The 25,617-nt window shown below is 41.9% G+C and overlaps 1 protein-coding gene across 8 annotated transcripts in view; it reads left to right on the plus strand.

The window, feature by feature from the left end:
* The window catches only part of erc2 (ELKS/RAB6-interacting/CAST family member 2), a 46,923-nt gene extending 24,650 nt beyond the window's left edge, over positions 1 to 22,273 (plus strand). For 4 of the 8 annotated variants that reach the window (XM_080301798.1, XM_026167805.2, XM_080301800.1 and 1 more), the window contains 17 exons: positions 1,772 to 2,206; positions 2,552 to 2,626; positions 4,753 to 4,908; positions 5,718 to 5,885; positions 6,336 to 6,503; positions 7,368 to 7,505; positions 9,230 to 9,370; positions 9,621 to 9,761; positions 11,282 to 11,317; positions 13,559 to 13,761; positions 15,443 to 15,565; positions 17,844 to 17,967; positions 18,063 to 18,223; positions 19,269 to 19,416; positions 20,209 to 20,835; positions 21,900 to 21,967; positions 22,105 to 22,273. In XM_080301798.1, the coding sequence (XP_080157924.1) occupies positions 1,772 to 2,206; positions 2,552 to 2,626; positions 4,753 to 4,908; positions 5,718 to 5,885; positions 6,336 to 6,503; positions 7,368 to 7,505; positions 9,230 to 9,370; positions 9,621 to 9,761; positions 11,282 to 11,317; positions 13,559 to 13,761; positions 15,443 to 15,565; positions 17,844 to 17,967; positions 18,063 to 18,223; positions 19,269 to 19,416; positions 20,209 to 20,835; positions 21,900 to 21,926 (2,871 nt within the window). In that variant the 3' untranslated portion in view covers positions 21,927 to 21,967; positions 22,105 to 22,273. Of the gene's footprint in view, positions 1 to 1,771; positions 2,207 to 2,551; positions 2,627 to 4,752; positions 4,909 to 5,717; positions 5,886 to 6,335; positions 6,504 to 7,367; positions 7,506 to 9,229; positions 9,371 to 9,620; positions 9,762 to 11,281; positions 11,318 to 13,558; positions 13,762 to 15,442; positions 15,566 to 17,474; positions 17,487 to 17,843; positions 17,968 to 18,062; positions 18,224 to 19,268; positions 19,417 to 20,208; positions 20,836 to 21,899; positions 21,968 to 22,104 lie in introns of all 8 variants that reach the window. The other 4 variants (XM_080301801.1, XM_080301802.1, XM_026167810.2 and 1 more) reach the window with 3 other exon arrangements.
* Positions 22,274 to 25,617: the final 3,344 nt, after the last annotated feature.

Consider the following 25,617-nt stretch of genomic DNA (forward strand, 5'->3'; position numbering starts at 1 on the left):
ACGCGTTTAGGTGCACCGGGTCTGTCCAGCGTCCTCCCCCGCCACCTGATCCAACTCACCACCAGGTGGTGATCAGTTGACAGCTCAGCCCCTCTCTTTACCCGAGTGTCCAGAACATATGGTCGCAGGTCTGGTGATACAATTACAAAATCAATCATCGACCTGCGGCCTAGAGCGTCCTGGTGCCACGTGCACTTATGGACACTCTTATGTTTGAACAAAGTGTTTGTATGGCCAAACTGTGATTTGTGCAGAAGTCCAATAACAAAACACCGCTCGTGTTCAGATCAGGGAGGCCATCCCTCCCGATCACGCCCCTCCAGGTATCACTGTCGTTACCCACGTGAGCATTGAAGTCTCCCAGTAGGACAACAGAGTCTCCAGGTGGAGCACCCTCCAGCACCCCACCCAGGGACTCTAAGAAGGCTGGGTACTCTGAACTGCCACTCAGCGCATAAGCGCAGATGACAGTCAGGACCCGTTCCCCGACCCTAAGGCGCAGGGAACAAACCCTCTCATCCACTGGGAAGAATCCCAGCGTACAGGCAGCAAGCCGAGGGGATATTAGAATACCCACCCCAGCCCGCCGCCTCTCACCAGGGGCAACTCCAAACTGAGACAGAGTCCAGCCCCTCTCCAGGAGACTGGTTCCAGAGCCCAAGCCATGCGTAGAGGTGAGCCTGACTATATCTAGCTGGTACCTCTCAACCTCACGCACTAACTCAGGCTCCTTCCCCACCAGAGAGGTGACATTCCTTGTCCCAGTTGCCAGTCTTGGTAGCCGGGGATCAGTGCGCCAGGGCCTCCACTCCTGGCTGCTGCCCGGCACACAATTCCCCCGAGGTGGTGGGCCTACGTGAGGATGGGCCCATTTCCCCTTTTTGGGCTGTGCCCGACCGGGCCCCATGGACTAAGGCCTGGACACCAGACACTCGCCCTCAGGCACCCTCCCCGGGCCTGGCTCCAGGGCGGGGCCCCGGTAACCCTTACCCCGGGCAGGGTAAACTGTTCCCTCGATGCTTTCCTCATAAGGGTTTTCTGAATCGCTCTTTGTCTGGTCCCTCACTCAGGACCAATTTTCCATGGGAGACCCTATCAGGGGGCAAAAGCCCCCGGACAACATAGCCCCTGGGATCCCTGGGACAAACAAACCCCTCCACCACGATAAGGTAGCGATTCAAGGAGGGGATAATAATCAAATTTAAAACAAAAAAGGCTTGGAATATTTCACTTTATGTTTGATGAATACAGATGATTATGATCATTTAGATTTAGAATTAAATTAAATTTCAGGGTGTTCAGTTTTTTTTTTTGTTCATCTGCACACTTTCTTCACTTATATGTACCAGTTTACATAAAGTTGAATGTGCATGTTATTGTACATGCACTTGGTCCCTGCTTTCTCAGTGTGAAAGTCAGACCTGTGAGAGCACCAGGGTGTTTCTGTGTATAATAAAGCCCTTTACAGACTAATACATTTATATTTGGAAGCTGTGAATTCTTTTTAAAGATATTTTCTCCAACAACTGTAAATCTATGCAGTCAGGACTTAAATTAGATCCGTGCTTCACACTTTTTCAACAAAAAACCTAAAATCTAAAAGCGTGCCAAGGTAAGTCATGTGTTCCCCATGATCGACCTGCTGTGGGATTGTTTGTTCATCCCCATGTGTAGTGTTATTACGTAATGTTCGGTTATGAGCTATACCTAAAAATAGTTTCAATAATTGGTAAGCCTCTGTGTGTGTTTGTATATGTGTGTGTGTTTGTAGCATCTTCAGATGACCATCCAAGCTCTGCAGGATGAATTGCGCACACAGCGAGACCTCAACCACCTGCTGCAGCAGGAGAGTGGTAACCGCTCTGGGTCTGAGCATTTCACCACCATTGAGCTGACAGAGGAGAACTTCCGGCGGCTGCAGGCTGAACATGACAGACAGGCCAAGGAGCTCTTCCTGCTGAGAAAGACCCTAGAGGAGATGGAACTGAGGATTGAGACCCAGAAACAAACCCTGGGTGCCAGAGATGAGTCAATTAAGAAGTTGCTTGAGATGCTACAGAGCAAAGGGCTGCCCCCGGGCCCGGGCAGGGCGACCGAGGAGGAGGAGCAAGAACGAGCCCGGCGCATTGCAGAAGCAGAGGCGCAACTGGGACACCTGGAGGTCATTCTGGATCAAAAGGAGAAGGAAAACATCCATTTGCGAGAGGTAGTATATGTCGAGGGTTAAGATGATGATGTTAAGTCATTGCATTCACTGCTTTAGAGTAAAAAAAAAAAACTGTTCTTTTGTTTTGTTGTCACTAGATGGCAGTGCAGCATGTCACAAAATCAATATTCTCTTCTCTGCTGCTTATCCCTGCATCATAACAATTATGTAATGTATGAAGTAAAAGAACTGAAGAGCAGTTGCATGAAATATTTTGCATGTGTAAGCATAAAGCTTTTATGCATTGTGAGGTGAGCTTTTGAAATTTTAATAATCTAGCTATTCATTGGAGACCACGATCGGTTTTGCTGTACCGCTGCTACAAATTGTTGTCTTTTTTTTAAGGAACTGCACAGAAGAAATCAACTGCATCAGGACCCAAGTAAAACTAAGGCCCTGCAGACCATTATAGAGATGAAAGTAAGACTCCTATACAGCCTGCGCATAAACACATACAGCAGGGCCCATCATCAACTACGCTTCACTGCTTCTGTTTAAAGCCAGATGTTATTTTTGTATTTACCTAACTGACTGACGTTCACAGCTGTAGCATGTTTGCCACTGCATGTCTAAATGGAAACCTGTTCTGGCAAATCTATTGTTGTGATTGTGATCGTCGGCAGCTGAGTCAATCATCAACACACTGACACACTCTAGCAAACACACACACACACACACACACACGTACTGCTCACAAAGCAGTTGTGCAAACATAAACAAGAGTCAATATTACTGTTTAACATTTCAGCTGTTGTGGCTCGCTTGACAGATGGCCAGCTACCCCAGACAGTAACACGCCACACCAGTTTCATGACAAGATGTTTTCTATTCTGCATGACAGATTGTTTGCAAACATCCCAGACTCCAGCTCTATCATTTCAGCTTCATTTTTTTGCAGGGGAGTATTGTGACTCCAAAGCATTGTTTTAAAATTTTCATTCAAGGTTTCTGAACTGAGGAAAAACTACTGAGCTGAAATATAGCAAAAAAAAGTGTATAAAAGGATAGCAAGAAGCATCTTGGATTGTAAATAATTCCACAAAACATACCATATGGAGAATCTTTTAGGATGAAGGACCCCACCCTCTTTACACAAGCATGTTGTACAGCAGCTGGATGTGACACTAGCGATATCAGGCTCATTCAATGAACCACTGTAGACACCACCAGCCTCACTGCAGAGGCCTGACATCACTTCCTCAAAATAAATCATGACATCATCGCTGAGCTGACACAGCCCCTCTCACTCGGCTGGATCCGTGCCGAGCAGGCCCCAGCCTAGTCATGTGATGTGCAAGCTCTAGGATCCTGTTGATTTTCATACGGCGCGCGGGGAAGTCCCGCCTCCTTTCTCCTCCTGTGCTGTGCAGGAAGACCCTGCATCTCTCCCCCTCTCCTCTCTCCCACTGCTGTGTTGATGCTGATGGAAGCACGAATAATCCTCCCTCCCTCTCTTCCCCTACATCCCTCCCACCCTCTCCTCCTCACTCACCAGAGACAGTGCACGGTATATAGCCTGCCTGCTGCTGCCATGGAAACAGGTGTGGTTGTTTATGACAGTGAGAGGCCAGTATGCAGGGAGATAGAGAGACAGAGAGGCATACAGAGGCAGGGAAAGGGAAATAAAGAGCAAGATTTACTGACCAGGTCGATGTACCAGTGATTACATGTGGATGGAATAAAATCACTCTTCTTTAAAGGTACGATGTCTTGTCTCGATTGCAGCAGTGTTAGTTCATTGATGTTCGTCTCGTAACACAGAGACTGAGCTGAGGTGCAGCAGCAGGGCGAAGTGCATGTACAATGTGCAGTGCTCATACATTGACGTTAACCCCTCAGATCCTTGTCTGGTACTTCATCATTCCTCATCACATTTCCCACCTTCCTCTGCAGCGGGCTATCACTGCCCCTGCTAATGGCCATAAGTTCATAAGTTCAGAGTCACTAAGAGGAAAGAAGGAGGGACACAAAAAAAGAGAGAAAGACAGAGAACAACAAGGTTGCTCCATGCTCTGCTGGAGAGGGAGATGGACCATGGCTAATCTTAAAGACGTTGTATTATTTATTTAAAAAGCCGTGAAGCTAAAGCTGCACTCACAGTCGCAGTCTAGAGACTGGATTCTGCATTGATCTGCAAGCATCTACGGCAAAAGCTACGGCTTGTTACTTTTCTTCCTTTCCCCCTGCGCATTTCTCTCCGGTCCTGGTTGATCTCGCCGTACTGGATGTGCGCTCAATATTTCCCAATGGTGATTAATCCTCCGAGCTGCCGCACGGAGCTGAGTAGAACGCTTCTGATTTCACCGACAGATACTGCAGTTGCTCTCAGTCAGACCAAAGAGCTTTTTCCATTCTTGGTTTATCTCACTATATCTTTCAGTTCCTCCCCCCCTTTCAGTCTCTGTGTCTGTATTTCTCTTTAAATCTTTTACCCTCCATTTGTTTCCTGGACTCTTTTCTTTAGCTCAGATTTATTTGCAGCATGCAACTTTTGGACATGCCAGTCCTGGTTTTGAGGTGTGTCTCCTCCGCGTGTTTGTGTGCAGGACACCAAAATTGCCTCTCTGGAACGCAACATTCGGGATCTGGAGGATGAGATTCAAATGCTGAAGGCAAACGGCTTACTGAACACAGAGGACAGAGAAGAGGAAATCAAACAGATGGAGGTCTACAAGAACCACTCTAAGTTTATGAAGACGAAGGTAGAGACTAACTGCACTGTGCATGCAGATCTGATGCTGTTAAAGTATGGCTTAATATAAAATGGCAGGCATGATGTTCAGGGTACAGAGCTGTGCAGAAGAGAGAGTACTGAAAAATGTTGTGTTACATAAATGAGCTGCTTTAACACATAGTGAGAACAGCAAAGTGCCCTGACGGCAAAAAATCTGAAAGAGGCTCCGTGCCAAAAGTGGGGAAAAATCCAAACTTTGCAAACGCATACTTTAACATTTGAAAACACTTTTCTTCCTTAATTACACATAAAAAGTACATCACTTTATTAATCTGTGGCCACAAGACAAACACAAGTCTAAAATAAGATAAGCCACAATGAAAGCTTTGTTTTTGTTGAACTGACTTCCGCTGCTTGTTTTCCGACCGGTCCGTGATGATAAGTTGTGTTTGCATATCAGAGTTAGAGTCATACACTCAAGCACAGCCACCTACAACCTGTGATAGTGTCAAGGTGTGTGTGTCTGTGACTTTCTGGGGCTCACGCGTACGTGTCTTTGGAGTGTTTACGTTTTCTCTCCTTATTAAGCGACCAGCCACAGTTTTGTTCTTCTATTTTTAGACTTCTTTTCATCAATCATGAATAGAAATGATGTATAATATATGATGAATGCAGGGGAGTTAGTCCCAAATGCATATTTAATGAGGGAGAAGCGTGTTGATGAAAATAGTGCGAAAGCTGTGCAGACTAGCTCGCGGTTCCCATTCGTGAGTGTGAAATCGTTACACTGCTCACGTAACGGTTGGGTCAAAATGATCTGCTTCCTCTCATGTACAGATTGACCAGTTGAAGCAGGAGTTGTCAAAGAAAGAGTCAGAACTGCTGGCTCTGCAGACGAAGCTAGAGACCCTCAACAACCAGAACTCAGACTGCAAACAGCATATCGAGGTGCTCAAAGAGTCTCTCACTGCCAAGGAGCAACGTGCTGCCATCCTGCAAACGGAGGTAATAAAACAAGCTCAACTTATTTGTACACGTACAATAAATTAACTTAACAATACATCGCTTCACAAACATTCTCAAGCTCCTAGCCAAACTGAGCAAACAATAGGCTCGCCCTGGGCCCGAGGCTTATTACAGCAAATCATATCAGCAGAGTGTTTGCTTTGAAAGCTTTGTAGTAAGTGAAGTGCAACCTAGGTCACTACCAATGAAAAACTGTTGCCCAGTGTACTGTCACAGCTCATAGACCAGAAAACATCACAGATCTGCAGTAATAAATAAATAACTGTGGTGAATTATTAAAATACTTCCCTAATAAATACTCATCCAGCACCTTTTTTACTTTAGGGTTACTATAAGTTATTAAATCAAAGTGCTTTTAACTATAATGGTACACTTGGGATAATTAGTCCACTTTGTGTGCTTCCTCTGACATGTATTAATGTGCTTTAGGTTGACGCTTTACGTCTACGTCTGGAGGAGAAAGAGTCCTTCTTGAACAAGAAAACCAAGCAGCTGCAGGACCTGACGGAGGAGAAGGGTACTCTCGCCGGAGAAATCAGGGACATGAAGGACATGCTTGAGGTCAAAGAAAGAAAGATTAATGTCCTGCAGAAAAAGGTGAGAATGGAAGGAAAGAAGACCTCACCATGTAGAAACATTAGGGAGGAAATACACTTTAGCCACAATTTTGGCTTGCCCACATTACTCTGCTTTTGAGTTATTGTTTATTTTTTTGTCTACAACACACTGTATTGTGGAGGCATGTCTAATTACTCCAGATTTAGTCACAAATTTGAAATGAACAGCGACTGTGTGGGTTGTTTCGTCACATTTCCGTGTCCTGGACTAAACCAGTCGCTCTGTGGAAATATAAAGCTGGGAGGTTACTCTGTCCATGAAGTGTGAGAGAGTCTCATGCTCTCAGGGGAAAATGCCCACAGAAAGACAAGCAAGAAGATATTTCTGCCTCACTGGCTCTCATTTGTGTGTGCTATAAATACTCACAGAGTGTTACTCCATATCGCACCCAGACCTGCTCTCCCGTTTTGTTTTTCTTCTCTTGTGTCTGATCACACACCCCCCTCTCTCTCTCTCTCTCTCTCTCTCTCTCTCTCTCTCTCTCTCTCTCTCTCTCTCTCTCTCATCTTTGCACTTTTATCTGTTTCATCATTTTTATTAATTATGAATCATTGTTTTCTCCTGTCTTATCATAAATAAAATACCTTAATTCAGTCCTGCACTGCTCAGATAGCAGTTTGGTTTAAATTCAGGTTTACATTAAGTTCTGCTTTTCAAAACTTAAAGGTCTTATAGTTTTTGATGTATTTCTTCTCACATTGTACATTGTTGCTTATGTAGTGTGTTAAGCTTCAGAGACTTAAAAAATGGCAGATATACCGACTTTAAATGTTGCGCTGGTTTGGAGATCGTGCTTTTTATTGTGTGTTTTGCTCCTTGTTTTTTCTTATTTTTCTGAGTCAGATTGAGAACCTGCAGGAGCAGCTGCGGGACAAAGACAAGCAGCTGGGGAACCTCAAGGACAGGGTCAAGTCTCTGCAGACCGACTCCAGTAACACAGACACTGCCCTGGCCACCCTGGAAGAGGCGCTGTCAGAGAAGGTAGATCACGCCACCCTTATACCACAGAACCCGTAACACTCTCTGAACTGTGACACTTTATCTGTTTGTAGTTACTATCATATCATCAAAAGGATGTATATACTGGAAGGAATTCCAGGTGACTTTTTCAGACAATCATTCATTCAAAATCCAGGATGTGAATGACCTCTTTTTTTCTTGTATGCTCTCAAGAAGACCACAAGGACCAAACATTAGCGTCATTATCGACAAGAAATTGAGATTAGCAAACTTTTTTCCTGACGTTTTATATCTCTGTTAGGTCGCAGTAACACGGTCCTAAGCAAACTTGTATTCCCTGACCGACTGGTAAATGGTTGCTGGCTGTCGCTAAGTGATACTGATCACAAAGAGGATGCTGCACCAAAAACCTCCTTGTGGTTGTTTTGGTCACTAGCAGATTGGCACATTGCCAGCGTTTGTATGGGTGGCTCCAACTTGTCTGCAACATTTTCTCTCTGGGCTCTAGTGAAACTTGAACACACTGCAAGTGCCACACAGAGTAGAAAAGGAGCATGTTCGCCATCAGTTCAATTAAATTCAGTTCGATTCAATTTTATTTATATAGTGCCAATTCAACAACAATCACCTCAAAGTGCTTTATATTGTACGCTAATATTAGAGAGAAGCTATCTGCTGTGACTGGGGGTGAGGAAAAAGAGAAGATAAATACACATTTATTTATTTAATTTAGTAAAAGTTACACTCTTTAAAGAGAATAATGTAAGCTTCGGTGTTGTCATAGATACTTGAACTTTAGAGTTCCTCATAAGGGGAATTTAAAGAGACACAAACAGAAATGCTTCCTCTTATTTCCAGACTTCATATTAAGCTTAGTCAGCTGGTAGCTGGTGAAATTCCCACATATGTTAAACCTTTCCTCTAAATGAACCATGTTAGTAAAAATTCTTGTTTTCTGTTTCTTCTTCTTCTTTTTTTAAACAACTACAAGTTGCGTCTAGTTGCTGTGGAGTGATTGTACAGAACTTCTGAAATTGTGACGAGATCAGATTTGTACTTGTGCAGAAAGAAGTGTGAATAGTATAAAATATTAAAACATTTATTATTACATTCTGTTATTACATTCCTTGATATCAAAGAAGAGAGATGAAGGCACATGTCGCAGCAGGGCGACTGTGCCCTTCTCTGCACTAAGGCTGTTTGTGAAGCCCATCATGGTGCTTTAAAAAGCTCCATCGGGTTTGACTTTTCTTAATCCTCCTAAAAATCGTGGAACCTCACCAAATATCAGTAGTAACTCTATTACAGTTCATAGATTTATGTATAATTGAGGAAATAGCTGATGTAATCCTCTAGCTGCATTAGATATCATTATTTCTTTCCTGCACTAGTGTTTTATTCAATTTTTAGGTAACCAGATTTTGATGATTACATCTTTACTTATAAAAACATACAAGGAAAAAATAACAAAGTAGCACTGGGGTAAAATTCCAGGCACGGCATCTAGCTTGATTCAGCATTTTAGCTTAATTTTAGTCTAATTTCTTAATAACTGTATTTTTCATGTGTGATATTAATTTCACATAACTAGAGACATTTGTTTTTTAAAAGGAATGAACTGATACAAATCTCTGATTTGTGCTGGAACAATCTTAAATGAACATCTCAGCAGTTTAATGTTTATATAGACTCTTAACCGTTCAGTCATATGAAGAGTTTTAATTCTTTGTGCTTCTGTGTGTTAGGAGAGGATTATTGAGCGTTTGAAGGACCAAAGGGAGAGAGAAGACAGAGAACGACTGGAAGAAGTGGAATCATATAAGAAAGAGAACAAGGAATTGAAGGAGAAGGTGAACAGCCTGCAGATAGAACTAACAGAAAAGGAGGTCAGTGAGCAAAGAGATTTTCTCTATAAGGCTACAGGGCTGTGTACACATGACTGTGTCCTTCTCTTTGCTGCAGAGCATGCACCTTTTTTATGCACAGCAAATATTGAAACACTATCTTTCAGTAGGGCTTTAGGTGCCATTTAAGCAGTCGCCTCAGGTGCTGTAACTTTGTTGCACATGCTGGCACTCTGCTGGCCTGCCTGGTTTGAAGCGCTGCTAACCGTCTGTCCTGACTACTCACCTGCAGTCCAGTCTCATCGATCTGAAAGAACACGCATCATCCCTGGCATCCTCTGGCCTCAAGAAGGATTCAAAGCTCAAGTCACTGGAGATTGCAATTGAGCAGAAAAAAGAGGAATGTAGTAAGTTGGAGACACAGTTACAGAAGGTAGGTGTGCATCTCTCACCACCGAATCACCTCGCACACTATAATGCAAAATTTTAATTTAGATTTTAAGAGACGAGCAATTCACAGTTTTTAACCTGTAGAGAATTTTTCAGCAGGTTGTTTTGAAAGAAGTAATTACAGATTATGGTTCCCACAGCCATCTATATTAAAAGACGGCTTATCTAATGCTCATTTTTACACAGTTACTTTTTGCAGCCAATCCTAATTATCCAGTTTTTTTGGTTTTAAAGATCTGTTGTGCTTCAGTTAGAGGGAAATCAAGTAAAGGTGGAAAAGTCGGAAATCCTGAATTGGGGTCAAACAGTGTAGTAAAGCTAGCATTACACCACACAGACTCATACAAGTTTGCACGTGTTGGGAAAACGACACCGCAACAAGTTTCATGTTGGAGCTGCTGCTAAGCTTTTGATTGTACTATTCAATCTCTATATAAAGTTAAGCAATTTCATGTGCTCAGGAAACCTGTGTTTAACAGCTCGACAGCAGCCATGTTCTGGACTTTAACACTGGTTAACACTGTTTTGCTATCAGTGATCCACTGTGAAGAAAGAACTTAAAAATGAGCCTAATGCTACTCTTACTGAAGGTCATATATAAATGATGACTTTCCGCTGATGATTTCAGAAATGTCTGGATGAAAGCTGACCATTTTAGCAGTCAGTACGGCAACATTTTCTATGGATGTCTCTTTGTCTGAATTGCAGAGAGCTTCTGTACTCTGAATGAAGACTGCAGCAATGTCTCTCTTTAATTGCACTGAATTGTAGATAAGAAGCCAGAGCTGAGTGTCCACTGCGAAGAAAGGAATGAGCTCATTGTGAATTCAGGGACCACTTCAGTGGAGACTGTTAAGCAGTTACAGACATAAGAAAAAAAGGCTACTTTCCTTTTGTAGAAATGATTGGCCAAATTAACGTGCAGTGTATTTTCTCTGTTCATATTTTCCTGCTGGTCTGATCTTGGCCTGTGTCATTGAGGGAAGATTAAGTATGATCACAGATTATTCAGTGAAGACAGCTCTGTCCCATTTAAAAATTAAAGTAGCAGTAAAGAAACAAGAATACTGAGGTCTCACTTCTGAGAACATGTTATCCTTCATTAGGCTGTTTCTTTGGACCTGAACAAGAAATGTGAACAGACCTTATATAAAGCACACTTCATTAGGCTAATGGCTGCCATCGTGCTTTGTCTCCTGTAACAGGCAGCCATGCTTTTTAAGGGTGTTGCAAGTAGCAGGCAGTCATTAAATATCCCTCTTTGCCTTCTTCTTCTCCTTCTTGAGACTATCGCTGTATCATCTCTTCCTCTGTGTTTGTCTCTGTTGTGTTGCCGTTAGCCTAACAACATGTGTACTATGTTACTTATCTGTCAAACATGTATTGTACCATGTCTGATCCTGCTGTTCTCTCTTTGGCTCAAACTCAATCCTGACATTTACTCTCCCGGGACTCCCCCGTCTCCCTCCTGTTCCTTCCTCAAACCCTCTGTTTGCAATGTAGCAAGCTGAGCAGCTATTCAGTCACATGAACACTCCTGTAAGTCCCTCTCCTGAGCTCTCTGAGGCACATATTGAAAGCATGAGGACACTGATAACTTCCTTGAAATATGCTAGATGGTGATCGTGCCAAACCCCAGCACAGGTCCTGCTTTCACCCACCCAGGATGCATGTTGTTCATTGCACTGTACTGATATAATGAGCTGCAGTCAGAGTCCTGTGCACTGTGCTCATCCTGTAACTGTTTGTGATATGTGGTGAAACTGGTGCTGCATATATGTAGAACCGAAGGCTTACTTAGTCTGCTGGAACGTGCTCAATATAGATTCTTCTGCCATTTTATTAAGTATATGTAGCTCAAACTAAAACAACAATCTTGCAATAAATTCTGTCTTTATGAGGGTTAATTTTATACAGCTGTTTATTGCCCTTTGTTGTAATTACATTTTACATGTAAAAGTCTTCCTATGATTTAGTATAGCCTCATTACACTGTGTCATGTAAGGACACACCTGGGATTAATTGCAGGACTGTTAGACTGCATTAGCTTTAACTATGTGTGAAGTTGTTGTTGTTTTTTTAAGTTTTGGCTTTGTAGATAGTTTTTTCGGTGGTTATACTTAATAAACTGTCATATTCTTCCACAGCACAAAAAAAAACATTTAAATGTAACAAATTTTACATTTATGTAAAATTTTGTATCTATAGCTAAATTTAATGGTAATGTTTTTAGTCACTAAGGCCTCATCTGGGAAGTTGTGTGGCAACAGGAACCCATACATTCACTGAATTGTACAGGTTACACTGACCTCAAATGCAGCACACGTGTGTTTTGTCATAGAAGCTCATGTGGGGAATATGACAAATTAATAGTAAACTTTTCATTGGACTTTCAGAGACTTTATGCAATTGAAGTCACAGGACATGGCATTCAAGTTTCCTCATATTTGGTGCACTTATAACCAGTGAAAAAAATTAAAAGAGGCAAACAGAGTGAACAAACCTTTCTTTAATACATATTTGTCATTGAATTATGTCTAAATATTACATTTTTAGCACAGCATTTCAGTTCAGTGTGTTTTAGCATCTCTGTGAAAATCCTCAAAAAATATCAAACTATTTGACAGTGAATTATAATATTGACATCCCCCCAACTTGATCCACTTTTGTGTATTTTGTGAATCTTGGCAATTTCAGAGGTTCTTAAACAAATGTTATAGATAAGGAAAACAGAATAAAAACACAGAATGCATTCAAATAAATAAAGTAATTGAACTGCAAAATCCTCAAATCATCAAGTGCTTCCTTCCTATAGCCTCCTATAAATGCTCTTCTGTAGTATACTGTTCATTGCAATATTTGCAGGGGCCATATGGAGGGCAATTTGTTGTCCAATAACTGTCTGTTGTAGTTATTTTTCATAAATTTCAACTAGGATTATTGGGTCTTAAATAAAATTATGTATATCTCCTCTAAGCTAAACTCTAGCATCGTTCCTCATGCATAAAATATGACAGTTAGAACAGATTTACTTGGTCACCCTTGCTTCTCTTTCTTCATTCTTTGGACTGACAATTGCAAAGACTGTGCAGCTTCGTTGGGTTTGCATGACTTGGTCGACCTTTGTGCATGTTGTCAGTATCAGTGTTGCCACGCTTCTCTTTTGTCTCAGTGTGGTGCTGTTAGCGAAGGTATCGGCCGTGGTTGAAGATCACTGCAGTGTTTTGGTGGATGGCTCTGTGTAACTCTGCGATATGTGTTAACATATGTGGCTGTGTATTGTCCAGGGTGCTGTGTACCACTGTAGTGGAGAGATGTCCTTGCTGTCCAAAAACTAGACCTCTGATTTTGATAGCCAGTGAATCAATTTAGTGCTTAACTATAATGATTTGTTATTATTGTCACAGACATACAAAACTCTCACAGACTATCCTGAAGTCCTGTATTCTACTCCATGTGCATGAAGTGAGTCTCAATGGACCATTTAATTGGAGCTAAATAATAGCTTTGTTAAAACTAATGAGCCAGTACCAGTAATGATGCCCTCATCCACAACATTTGCCTCGGCTTTATTCATTTGAAAGTACAGGGACACTGCAAGAGACGTAGATAATATAAGTCACTGATGGACTACAGTGTACTGTATGTATCTCTCTTTCATTGACAGTAAAACGTTCTGCGCTTCACACTTTTGTTGATACTGGGTTGTTATTTTTGTTAACTGTGTGTTTTTGGGCGTGTACATGTTTGTATTTGTCTTTTCTTGGCATGTTGATGCAGAAAGCCCATGAAGTGGAGCAGCAGTCGGGCTCCAGAGGGAACCCAGAGTATGTGGACCGGGTGAAACTGCTGGAAAAGGAGGTGAGCTACTACAAGGATGAAGCTAATAAGGCTCAGACAGAGGTGGAGAGACTGCTGGACATCCTGCGAGAGGTGGAAACCGAAAAGAATGATAAGGACAAGAAAATTGCTGAGTTGGAAAGGTAACTAATTCTGACTGCATATTAGCCTGCACTGCTTTAATGCTTCCCTTTTAACAAACACTCTGTTTTCTATGACCATTGTTACATCTATGAAGATAAAAATTAGCATACCTGCCTGCAATTTTAGCAAACCTCTTAGGTAATTTAACATGTTTGCCTGAAAATGCCTGATACATCCATTCTTTGTTTATTTTTTAGCTCTCTACTTAGCTTCAATATATTTATATACAATATAAATATAGGGAATATAAAAACACAAAAAATGGGAGAAAACAAGTAAAGAAAAGGAAAAACAAACTTATCAATACATACATACGGTGTGTTTATTTCATGTATGATCATAGACTGTATATAGAAAAGATGGATGTAGCAGGTTTAGGACACTAATAAAGGTGTTTCTTAAATCACCATTCTTTCTGTTGGCCAATTCAAAAAGAAATCCATTTGTAAAGGACTGCATGAGAAAAGGGCCTCATGAAAATGACATTTTCTTTATGAGTTTATTGTCTGTTTTATTAGTTTTAGCTCATATAAGATACAACATGAGATAAATTTTGTAAATTAGCGTCCCAAATAGAGAACAGGTCTGCTGGAAGTAAAATTATACGTGAAAAGTGGAAGTCCCCCTTTATGTTACTAAAAAAGAAAAGAGAAAAAAATGGCCAAGGCCAAAATGCTCAAAACGTTGTGTATGATACAAAAAATAAATATTTTTCTGTGGCTTGTTTCACATCATAACAAGTAACCCGGCATAAAGAGATGGTTTTAAATCTGCTACTCTCTATATCGCAAACAAAACCCCATTTATCTTCAGATAAATCAGTTTATTTTGTAATTTAGGTTACCCAACTCTCTAATGGTATTACCATAAGCAATACAGTGTGCCACTGTTTGTGCTGAGTAGCTCTGAGCAGTCTATTCTTGATCTGGATGCATCTGTTTGTCAGCTTTACAGTTCTCTGTGTTCAGTGTATGCTGGGCAAATGTCCATGTGGCTCTGTGCACATTTTCATAGTGTTTCCATGTTATGTTCAGTTGTGATGTTCTCATACTGCACTGCACTCGATGGTATTGGATAATGTGCTCTGTACACACAGTTTTGATTTACACGTTTAGGTTTTGTTTATAAATATCAGCAATGCTCCACTCAGCCACTTCTCTTTCGGAAGAGGTCATCTGAGTCCAGTTAATGGAGTGCAGAAATAAAGCAGGTGGCCTCTCTGGTTCTCTCCTGGGAGCAGTACTGCAAGTTTATTTGCACTTTGGTTTGTCTAATGAAGGAGATCATCGTCCTTTACCTGGACAGGATTCAGACGGATGAGACTAACATAGGGATTGGTTGATCTGCATGAGGACCACACAGCCCTTCTCCCCTGCCACTGCTTAGTGTTAAAGACACTTATATACTCCCTTCTCAGATCATTATAGGATTAATGTCGTGATACTTTGTTAGTGGTGTTTGATTAATTGCGTCTTCTTGTCCTTTTTTTTGCCATCTTTACCCACTTTTCTCCGTCCCATTTCCCTCTCTCTCTTCTGTACCATGCTCACCTGCCCCTCTCTTTACCCCTGGCCATGAATCAACTTTCAACCTACTTCTCTTCTGTTCTGAAATCTGATTCTGATTTTTCAAAATCTTTTCTTCATCTCCCTTGCAAATCTTTCTCTGTTTTGACACCAGCCCCCCTCCCCCCGCCCCCCGCCCCACCCCTCGTCCCGGTGGCAGAGCTCCCCCTGACCCGCTCCCTTCTGTGTCCACTGCTCCCCAGCAGATAGGGGGCATGGTGTGGGATTTCCTGGGAAAGTGAGTGCTCTGCCCTGGCACTTAAGGCTTGGCTGCGTGGTTAAAGTCTCCGACTGCGACTGCCGCAACTGCATCTGGTTTCACCTGTGTACCTGGGTCTGCCTGCTGTTTGAAGGATTCAAAAATCTTTGTATCAGAGTTACACAGTCTGTTTTTAGTCCGTGGTGCCATTATTTTATTCGCGTACATGATACAAAGATCCCTGGATTCATTTTGATTTCATTTCTTTAGAATGTTTTTGCTTTCTAGTCTGCATCTGTGTCCGTGACTGCTTTTTGATCATTTAAGGAGCTTTTCTACGCGTGTGTGTGTGTGTGTGTGCACGTGTGCATGTATACACGTGTAAGGGAGAAGGAGTTTGTGTTGCATGTTTATTTTGGGGGCAGCAGTCATCATTAAAACTCATTTATCTGTGCACTGATGATGTAAAGTGGGAAAAAAGTCCACAAATATTTTGCTGCATGAGCAATCACAGCAAATTAAACAGCCATGTGAAATTTTAAGCAAATATGAAGTTCAAACCTTAAAGATCAAGGGTTGTACTTCATATAAATGCAAATCATCAGGTCATAATGTTGTGAATATATGTCCAGATAGGCATATATTGCTTGCCATTTATTTGCACCACATGCTACACTCATTTTTTACTGTTTTGGCGTGTTTCTGTGGTGATGCTTGGTAAAGTCACACAGTAAATTCAGTCACACCGGTGTTGCAGCAAACTGTCAATATAAAAATTGCAGTTTTATAAGCAAATGTTTTGTAATTTGTAACCCTAACTAAAAACGCATTGTATATACTGTAAATGTTTTAATACTAATAATACTGCAAATAATGCACGCATCAGCACCTTTATCTATAGAACTTGGTGTGATTTACCCACTTGCTTTGACTTCTTTACTTTTTTTACATTTTATTTGAACTTGCTATACTTCCTTGTGTTCTTGTGGAAATAGCTTCCTGCTAACACACTTTAAGACACACAAATATACACCCTTTTGTGTCTTTTTGTGGCGTTGGTTGTTTGTAGTAGCTTATTGTATAAGTGTCTGCCCTCAGCTAATGTTTGCTGTTGCCACGAGCACGCTTCCCCTTCTCATTCCAGCCACCCATCTGCTCGCCTCACCCCAAGTCACCCTCTGTGACCCAGCCACCCTTGCACCCTCATATCCCATTAACGCACCTAACAGACCCTATTTTCTAGTGCCCCCTTCTTCCTGCTTTCCATCCCAACCTGCCCCCACGTGCCCTGCCTAGCTTGCTCTACGAGATACTAAAGGAAAAGATCAGCCCTAGTGGCCTGCATGAATAGAGCTGCTGTGCTCCACGTCTACACGCGCTCAGTGTGGGGTGCTGTAGTAGGTAGGGTCTGGACTGAGCCCTCAGTCCTGAAGTGTGTCAGTTCAGTCAGGTCTTTTCTGTCTGAACAACCCTGCATCCATAACTGATTCTCCCACTAGCTCCCTTCTTGCCCACTTGATCAAACCACCGTTGGCTTCCTCTCCTTTTGCTCGACTCTCCAACCTGTCCTCTCCTCTTATTTTTGCCCGGCTAACTTTTGCCTGACTAAATGCATGTCTGCCACTTCCAGGCTTGGCAGAAGATGCACATGGGCCCTTGTTTTCAGAGAAGGTGCATCCTGCATTAGCTGTGTCAGGCTGCAGAGCAGTGACTGCCACAGGCGTGTTTGTAATTTTCCATGTTGTTGGATGAGCAATGAACACAGCGTGATCTCCTCTGGGTTCACTGTACTTTTTTCTTGTGATTGTTTCTTTATGTTCTGGTTCTAATGTGTCTGTTTTGTTTGCTTTTTACTTTCCTGTGTGTTCTCTTATTTCCTGCTTCCAATGTCTACTTCACTCGTTCCATCAACCCCTTGTCTTCTGCCTTTTCCTTTCCCCATCTGCAGTCTAGCTCCCAGGTAAGTAATGACCCTGCTCCCATTACATCCCCATTTCTTCCTAACTCCATCCTAACACTGGTGCTTAAACCTGTGATTTATCTCAGCAATGCAATTAACATGAAGCTATCGCTACATCTGTGATGCTCATGTTTTGTTGTTGTCCTGGTGATCTCATAAGCGGTACTATTTTGAAACTGAATACATTCAAAATGCACTTGACATGATCGCCCATTGCTGTACTGGCTTTGCTTGTTTTGTGTTTCACATCTTTGTTGTGGTTTTGGGTATAAAATGCACCCATTTCATAAGTCTACATATTTTTCATATAACTCTACTGACTTTTAATGGAAATGCACAAATTTTGTGGTTTTGCAGACAAGGGGGTAAAGATCAAGCTAAAAAGGGTTCAAACATCAAACTGGGGCTGCAAGGTGACAAGAAAGGCTTGGGACAGGACCCTCGTAAGGACAGCTCCATAGATGGTGGTCACCACTTGAAGGTGATGTACCCTAATAAAAAAAAAATTTACCCCTGATGATACACAGTTTAATAATTACCTAATGAGATATATGTCCTTGTTTTCCCAAACGTCAGTTGGAGGAGCTAATGAACACGCTAGAAAGGACGAGGCAAGAGCTGGATGCCACCAAGCAGCGTCTCTCCTCCACACAGCAGTCTTTACAGGAGAGGGACACTCACCTCACCAACATGAGACAAGAACGCAGGAAACAGCTGGAGGAGATCCTTGAAATGAAGTTAGTGTTTTCTGAGATTTGCTGTTAGCAAAAATCAGATTGGCGGTCTACATTTTCAACCTCCTTTTTTAAAAAATGTTCTTGTAATTAAGCCTTGGATTAATTTCTTTTCTCAAAATGTAATCCAGTTCATTTGTTTTTGTCCTTCCCCACCGTCTTTATGAGAAGACAGCCGACATAGCACTGCTAAATTGAAATTTGATTTCATTATCAGAACAAAAAGTAATCTGAAATCCACCACGATGGTCACACTGATATTCAAAACAGTAGCCAATCTACCCAAAATGTCTGTGTAGGTTCTCAGTCATCCAGGTCATTGTAATCTAAGTTTCTTGAAGAGGTTTCACTTCTCATCCAGGAAGCTTCAGTTCTAAGACCAAATGGTGGAGAGTCCCAGTTTTTTTTAAAGGGACAACTCCCACTAGGGAATACCTGGGGCTCTCCACCATTTGGTCTTAGAACTGAAGAAGCTTCTCTGAAGTGAAACCTCTTCAAGAAACTTAAAATAGTCCAATAATTTTTCTTCCCAAGCTCCTTAAATCTACCCAAAAGTCAATATGTGCTGCACATTCACCCTGAGGCCAGATAATGTCCAGAGAAATTGCAGAAAAAAACACAAAATCTCAGACTCTACATGCCTTGGTTAGCTTGTTAAATGTTGAAGTTCATGACAGTTTGGCTTGTATGGGAGAGCCAGAAGAACATGGTAGCACACATCGTAAAAGTGCATCTTAAGAAAAAACTGTCCTGGACAAATGAGATCAATGTGGCGATGTTTGCTAATAATAATTAGCACAAAGTTTGACAAAAACCAAACACAACATATCAGTACAAACACCTCATACCCTGTTAAAGCACAGTGTTGGTGGGGTGATGATTTTGGCTTGTTTTTCAGTCGCAGGGTCTGAGCACCTTGTAATCACTGAGTCGATCATGAGTACCTCTGTATATCAAAGTATTCTAGAGTCAAATGTGAGGCCTTCTATCTGATAGCTAAATCTTTCTGGAGATACTACTGTAGTGTTTTATGTTGTTTTTCTTTCAGACAACAAGCTCTGCTGGCAGCAATTAGTGAGAAAGATGCTAATATTGCACTGCTGGAACTGTCTGCCTCGAATAAAAAGAAGACCCAGGAGGAGGTGCTAGCCCTCAAGAGGGAGCGGGACAAACTGATGCACCAGCTCAAACAACATGTTAGTACTGCAGCATACTTCCAAGGAAATTTCTCTCTGCCGATGCTTGTTGCCAAAATAAAAAATGTAGCTGTACAAGTCAGCTAAACAATTTTCTACAAGGTTATCACTGCATGACCACTTTGCAAGTTCAGAGTCATTTTTCTGCTTTTATTTCTTAAGTCTTTGTTAATTCCAGACTAGTACTAAAATGAAGTGATGTCATTATCATCTCAATTTGCAAATAATTTGTGGCCGTAAACATCAGAGTTGAATAAGAAGTCTGTGCCTCCAAGACTTCAGTTTTGCAGCAGTCTCAAATATTCCGTTTTTTAATTTTTTTTTTATTTTAAGCTAACTCAAATTTTAAAGCGTACAGCTCTAGTATGATTTACACACGTAAAATTCTGGCAGAGGCAATCTGGCCACTTTTCTGTCTCTAGTTTTTGTCTTATGTCACCTTGGAAGCACATAAACTGATCCTTGAACAGTGGATGGTCACCTGGAATCGTACTGTAGTTTAACCACAGACGGTATATAAAGAATGGAGGAAGCCTCTAGGCCTAAAGCCATTGTAAATGTGTCTAAGAGTTATACATTCTTTCTAACTGCCAGTAGGAGGTGAGAGTTGTTGCTCATCTTAATCAGTAGTTTTAAGCCTTATTTAATACAACCTGATTTTTATGTTATGAATTAGGACAGCGACAGTTACTTTGTTACTGACAAGTTGCTGCCATGTACTGCAAGTGTGCAGTCTCCTCACTTCTGCCAACTGCAGAGCGTCATGCACTGACCTCTGCCCTCCTCCTACAGACACAAAGCAGAATGAAGCTGATAGCCGACAACTATGAAGACGAGCAATATCATCCACATGCTCCTCACCACCCCCAGTCTCAGCCCCCACATGCTCCACCTCAGCCCCAGCCCCAGTATTCCCACGCTCCCCACCCTCAACAGACTCCATATCCACACGCCCCGCACCCGCAACATCCGCAACACCAACAGCACCCACAGCACCTGCAACACCCACAGCACCCACAGGCATCCCAGCAACACCCACACCCACAGCAGCCACAGATGCAGTACCCTCACCCTCCTCACCAGCAACATCCTCAGCACCCTCAGCCACCTCCCCAGCACCAACAGCACCCACGCCCTCCACAGCCCCAGCACCCTCACCAACAGCACCCCCAGCATCCTCAGCAGCACCCACATGGGCATCTGCCTCCGCAGCACCCTCACCCTCAGCACCCACACGGACCTCCGCAACAGGGGCCACACCCCCAACATCCACACCCTCAGCACCCCCAGCACCCCCAGCACCCTCAGCATCCCCAACACCCTCACCATGCCCAACATCCACGTCACCCGTCGCCCCACCATCGCGGGGGACCAGCCCGAGGACCCCCGCATGCTGGTCATCGCCCTTCCCCAGACCAGGTAAGATCACACATGTTATCTCTGTTATTAAATGCTATTTACAACATGTTTCAAAGGTCAGCACTGACGTCTTTTTGATATGGAAAAGTAAAAATGTCTTAAAACTCAGTTAATCTAATAACTGTGACCAACAAATGCCACAAGCTACATACTGTACTTGCATGTGACACAGATATCTGTGATAATCTCAGCCATGATGGTTAGAGAAACTGATGATTAAAGATGATTAAAGAAACTGATGGACATTATGAACAATGCTGGGCATCCTCTGCACACGGCCATAAACAATCAGAAGAGTCTGTTCAGTGACAGGTTGCTTCTCCCCAAGACAAGAACTAACAGACTTAAAAACTCCTTTGTCCCACACGCCATCAAACTGTTTAACTCCTCTCTGGAGGGGAGAGGGAGGAGAAACAGGAAACAGGAGGACAAAGGAGGGGGGAACAACTAAGCTGTAGTGCCTCTTCACCTCACTGTACAATACCTTGTGCAATACTTTTTGTAAATAGTCAACAGTGCAATAGACTCAATACTTGAAATGTGCAATTCACTTGTATTTTTATTTTTTATTCCTATTTATTCTATTTATCCCCTTTGTATATTTTATTTATATTTGTCTCTGTATTTATATATGTGTGTGTGTGTGTGTGTGTGTGTGTGTATATATATATATATATATATAACAATTCTGTAACTGTAACTTCGGTCGTTGCTGTGCTTTTTGGAAGTCGAATTTCCCAGAGGAACCCACCCGAGGGATTAATAAAGTTCTATCTTATCTTATCTTATCTTATCTCTTAGAAGTTTGCTTTGACAGACTGTCAAATACACAGTAGCACAGTAGTTGGACAATAGATGCAATGTTAAAATTCTGTTGTAGAGAAATAGTTGTGACATTAAGCGAACAAAAAATTAACCGCTGACATCGCTCCAGTCACCAGATGTTGGTCTCAATAAATAAGACACAGTTTCAGTCCCTCCAGTTCTCAATGCTGCTTTGAATAAAAGCAACATAACAGCTTCTGCTGCTTTCTTCTCCTCATGCATAACGCTGCCAACGACAGGATGACGAGGAGGGCATTTGGGCATAATCCTTGCTGTGACAACCAAAGCTCTAATGTTGTTTTGAGGGGTGAGAAATATTTAAGACTTTCTTAATTTTACTTCTTTGCCAGCGGAGTCTGTGGTGTTTTGTAAAAATCTCAGCATGTTTGTCAGATTTATATTTTTATCTTTATATATCTTTGTATTTTTTTTTCTCACATTCAGATGATTCAGTCACTACTGGAGGAGCACAGCCATGCCATGATGTTGTAACACTACCCAACTAAATATTTATTACCTCCACTCAATCAGTACCCAGCAACGGGACCTTTTTTTCCCAGGAAGAGGAGGGGGAACTCAGGTGTGCAGGTCATGCATAGAGACTGACAGCTGAGCAGGTATTTCACCCATCTGGACACGCATAGACATGCTGTAGTGAACATTATATTAATTACACTAAAAGAAAAATCTTTCCAAACTGAAACTTCCACTGTCTCCTTCATGTTCTGTTTAAGGTGATGTGGGAGCTCTTCTTGGTGTGAACAGGACAAGACGCACTCCACTTCACACAACATTAGATATTCACAACTGAAATGGAAGGAGAGAGAACGATATGGAGAAAGAGATGTTCTGTGTGTGTCTAATTGTTGCTTGGACATGTGATTAACACGGGAGCACTGTATCAGAGGTTACACCGAGGTCAACTCACCTGTCTGTCACAAGTTCAGGCCAACGGCGCTCTCTTGATCCACCCAGCAGAGATCTCATGACCGTCTGTCAGCCCAGTATTTCTTCCTTCCTCCTTCTTCCTTTGACTGGTTCAAGATCATGGTTGTCTTGCTGACTGTTTCACCTGCCTAACTGACTACTCTGGCTCTGGTTGGCTCCTCCGCCTGACTCTTGTCATGGTTTTTCAATCCTCACTGCCCTCCTGACTCACCTGGTGACATCTGACCCCTCTGCCTGGCTGTCATGACCTTCGGCGTGTTGTAATCATCAGATTGTTTTGCTGAGCTATATTTTCCCTCCGTGGCACGCAGTGACCTCTTCCTTTCTTTTTCTTTTTTTAACCTTTTTACCTGCCATGTGTTTCTTCAGCATTTCTAAACGTGACGTGGTGTCCCTTTACTAGCATGTTCCACACAGTCCAGATTAAGTAGTTTTAGGGTTTCTTTTGTCATTTCTTGTTGGTAAAACGAAGAGCTTTGATCTGACTGATGACAGGCTTGAGCCTTGCCTGCAACATCAAGAGGTCTCTGTGGCTGTGCAAGCAGGGCCTTCCAGTTCTCTGGCTAGTTTTAGCCTTAAGGCTGTGGCTGCACTGGATTTTATCTTCATCTTACCTCATTTTAATCAAAAGTAGTCAAAAAAAGAAATAAACTATGCAGATGTAAACATAGAGTGAATGCATTCCCATCCTTACTTAAATCAAGTCAAAATGATTTAATTGTCCAATCACAGCAGCCAAGGGAGTGGTCAGAATATATTGATCAGATTATTTAGATTATTTCTGAGACTATGCACCTATGCACCTCCTCTGTGTTGCAGGAATTTTTACTAATGGTGCTTCTGCTGGTGCTCAAACTAAACGGTGTGAGAAGACCTGGTAAAGAGCATCTTTTAGTCCTTTTACAGTAAAGGGACTTGATCCCACAATGGGCTTCATAAACAACTGTAAAGGAGTTCTTTGTGATTTGACAAATGGGGTTTGTGATCCACAAACAGAGGCTAGGTCCCTCAGCAAATACTGCTACTATAAGCATCATTCTAGACTATAAAGAGAAGGCAGTGTCCAATAGATGTTTATCCTGCAGGTCTATTGGAGCCACTGACACACCAGTGTCTGACCTAGAGTATGCTCCTGCTCCCCTCTCCCTTGTACTCTTCCAGCAGTAGTTTGTGTGACCTCCCCAAACATAGTGACTTGTTTTCTCCTTCTCAACAAGGTGGCCTGTGCCTCGTAAAAACTGTACACATATGATAGATATGAATATATTATACATATAGAGAGAAATCTATAGAGTGTGTCTATATGTGGTCAGAAAATCATTTCAAACTGACAAGATACTATATAAATATATATATATAATATATATATGTTTCTTTTTTCTTCATGGTTATTTTTCTATCTGGCTGGAGGTCTGAGAAATGTCTTATTTAGAGCGTTGAGCGGTGTGATTTTCCTCTGATTTGTACTGTATATGAAAACCCCCCTCAGCAGCAAATTTAACATTCCCTGTCTGAAAATACAGGACAGCCCAAATAAAAAAAAATTAAGAGCTTTAGGACAGTTTATGGGAAACAAAGAAGTGTATCCAAATCTATCTAGAAGTTTAGAAAAGGTGACATTATTACATTCCTTTCTTAATGTGAAAAACAACTCAGTTGAAGACCACTTTGCCTGTGGTGACGACTTTGAACAGCGACTTTATTTATTTTTTTAATTTTGCAGCTCGCACAGGTAGCATTGAGATTATGTCTGCTGAACTCAGCAGTCAGAAGCTTGCACTTGTGAGAGGACTATCACAGTTATCACCCAACCGGAGGTTTGAGTGACTCTGTCTGGATGCATTTCCTTCGTGTGTTTGTCGTTGTTGTTGTCTCGTAAGCCGAAGTGATGATGTATGTGACTGTGACAGCTAACCGAGTAGAAAAAAAAAACACATGCGCACACAAATTGTTACAGTATAGTGGAAAAATGAAGTAGACTGTTACAATCCCCAGTTCCTCTCTCTAACCCTCATAGTGCCTGTGTGTCTCCCTTTTATGGCCAAGTGTTGGTTGTTGTATATAAATGTCTTTCCATTTACTCATCACTCCAAGGTGATCTGTGCATCATCTTTTATGTGTCTGCTTCCCACCGTTACGGCTCTGATCCACTGACCAAGAACCAACAGACCGTGTGAAACCTTGCTGTTTGTGTTTACAAATGTTAAGATAAATCCTGACTTGGATGTTTAAAAAAAACAAAAGGGAAGACAATGCAAACAGACAGAGGAGCAACAATCCTCTCACTACACCGAGAGGGGGATGAAGTATGAATCCTCTATTTTCAGGTCCTTATCTACTGAATACTTGAAGTAGGGAGTTCTCCTACCATGAAATAGTAACATATGATTTACATGGTAGACGACATTTCAATTGTGCCCATGCATGTCGATTTTTACATAATGTGCCAACTGAAAGCGATGATGTAAGGATAATCTCCTGTTCTCTATGCAGAGCGATTTCTCTACTGTTGCGTCAAAAAAAGGTTTCGGAGACACCAAGGCTTAGAGGCTGGGACTGGTTTCCTGAGCTTAGACGCAAGAGTAATCTGACATTGCGCGTGGCAGATTTGAGAAGGCAAGGCTTCATCGGTGCCTAGAAACAGATGTGTAGAAAGACTTGAAAAGTCACCAGTAATTTTCAAAAGCCTTCAGAAAAAAGAAAAAAAAAAGCCTACCATACATTTTCACTGTATTCTTGTAAACAGGTTGTTTTTGTTTTACTGCAAATCACTGAAAACTTTGGATTAAACAAATCACTGTGACCAATGCCAGAAACGCTTTTGTTTAACGGAACAAATATTATGTTTACTTTTTTATTATTCATTTTTTTGTATTTAAGTTAGCTTTATTTTTTCTATTTTTTCGGTGCACTGAACATGCCAGTTTGAGACTGTACTATTTGTATAGGTAAATGTTTTGAGGTGTACAGTAAAAACCAAGGAGCAAACTAAATGTGTGTCCAGCATGC

The sequence above is a fragment of the Astatotilapia calliptera genome, chromosome 5 (assembly GCF_964374335.1).
Source record: "Astatotilapia calliptera chromosome 5, fAstCal68.1, whole genome shotgun sequence".
In the NCBI taxonomy this organism is placed as follows: domain Eukaryota; kingdom Metazoa; phylum Chordata; class Actinopteri; order Cichliformes; family Cichlidae; genus Astatotilapia; species Astatotilapia calliptera.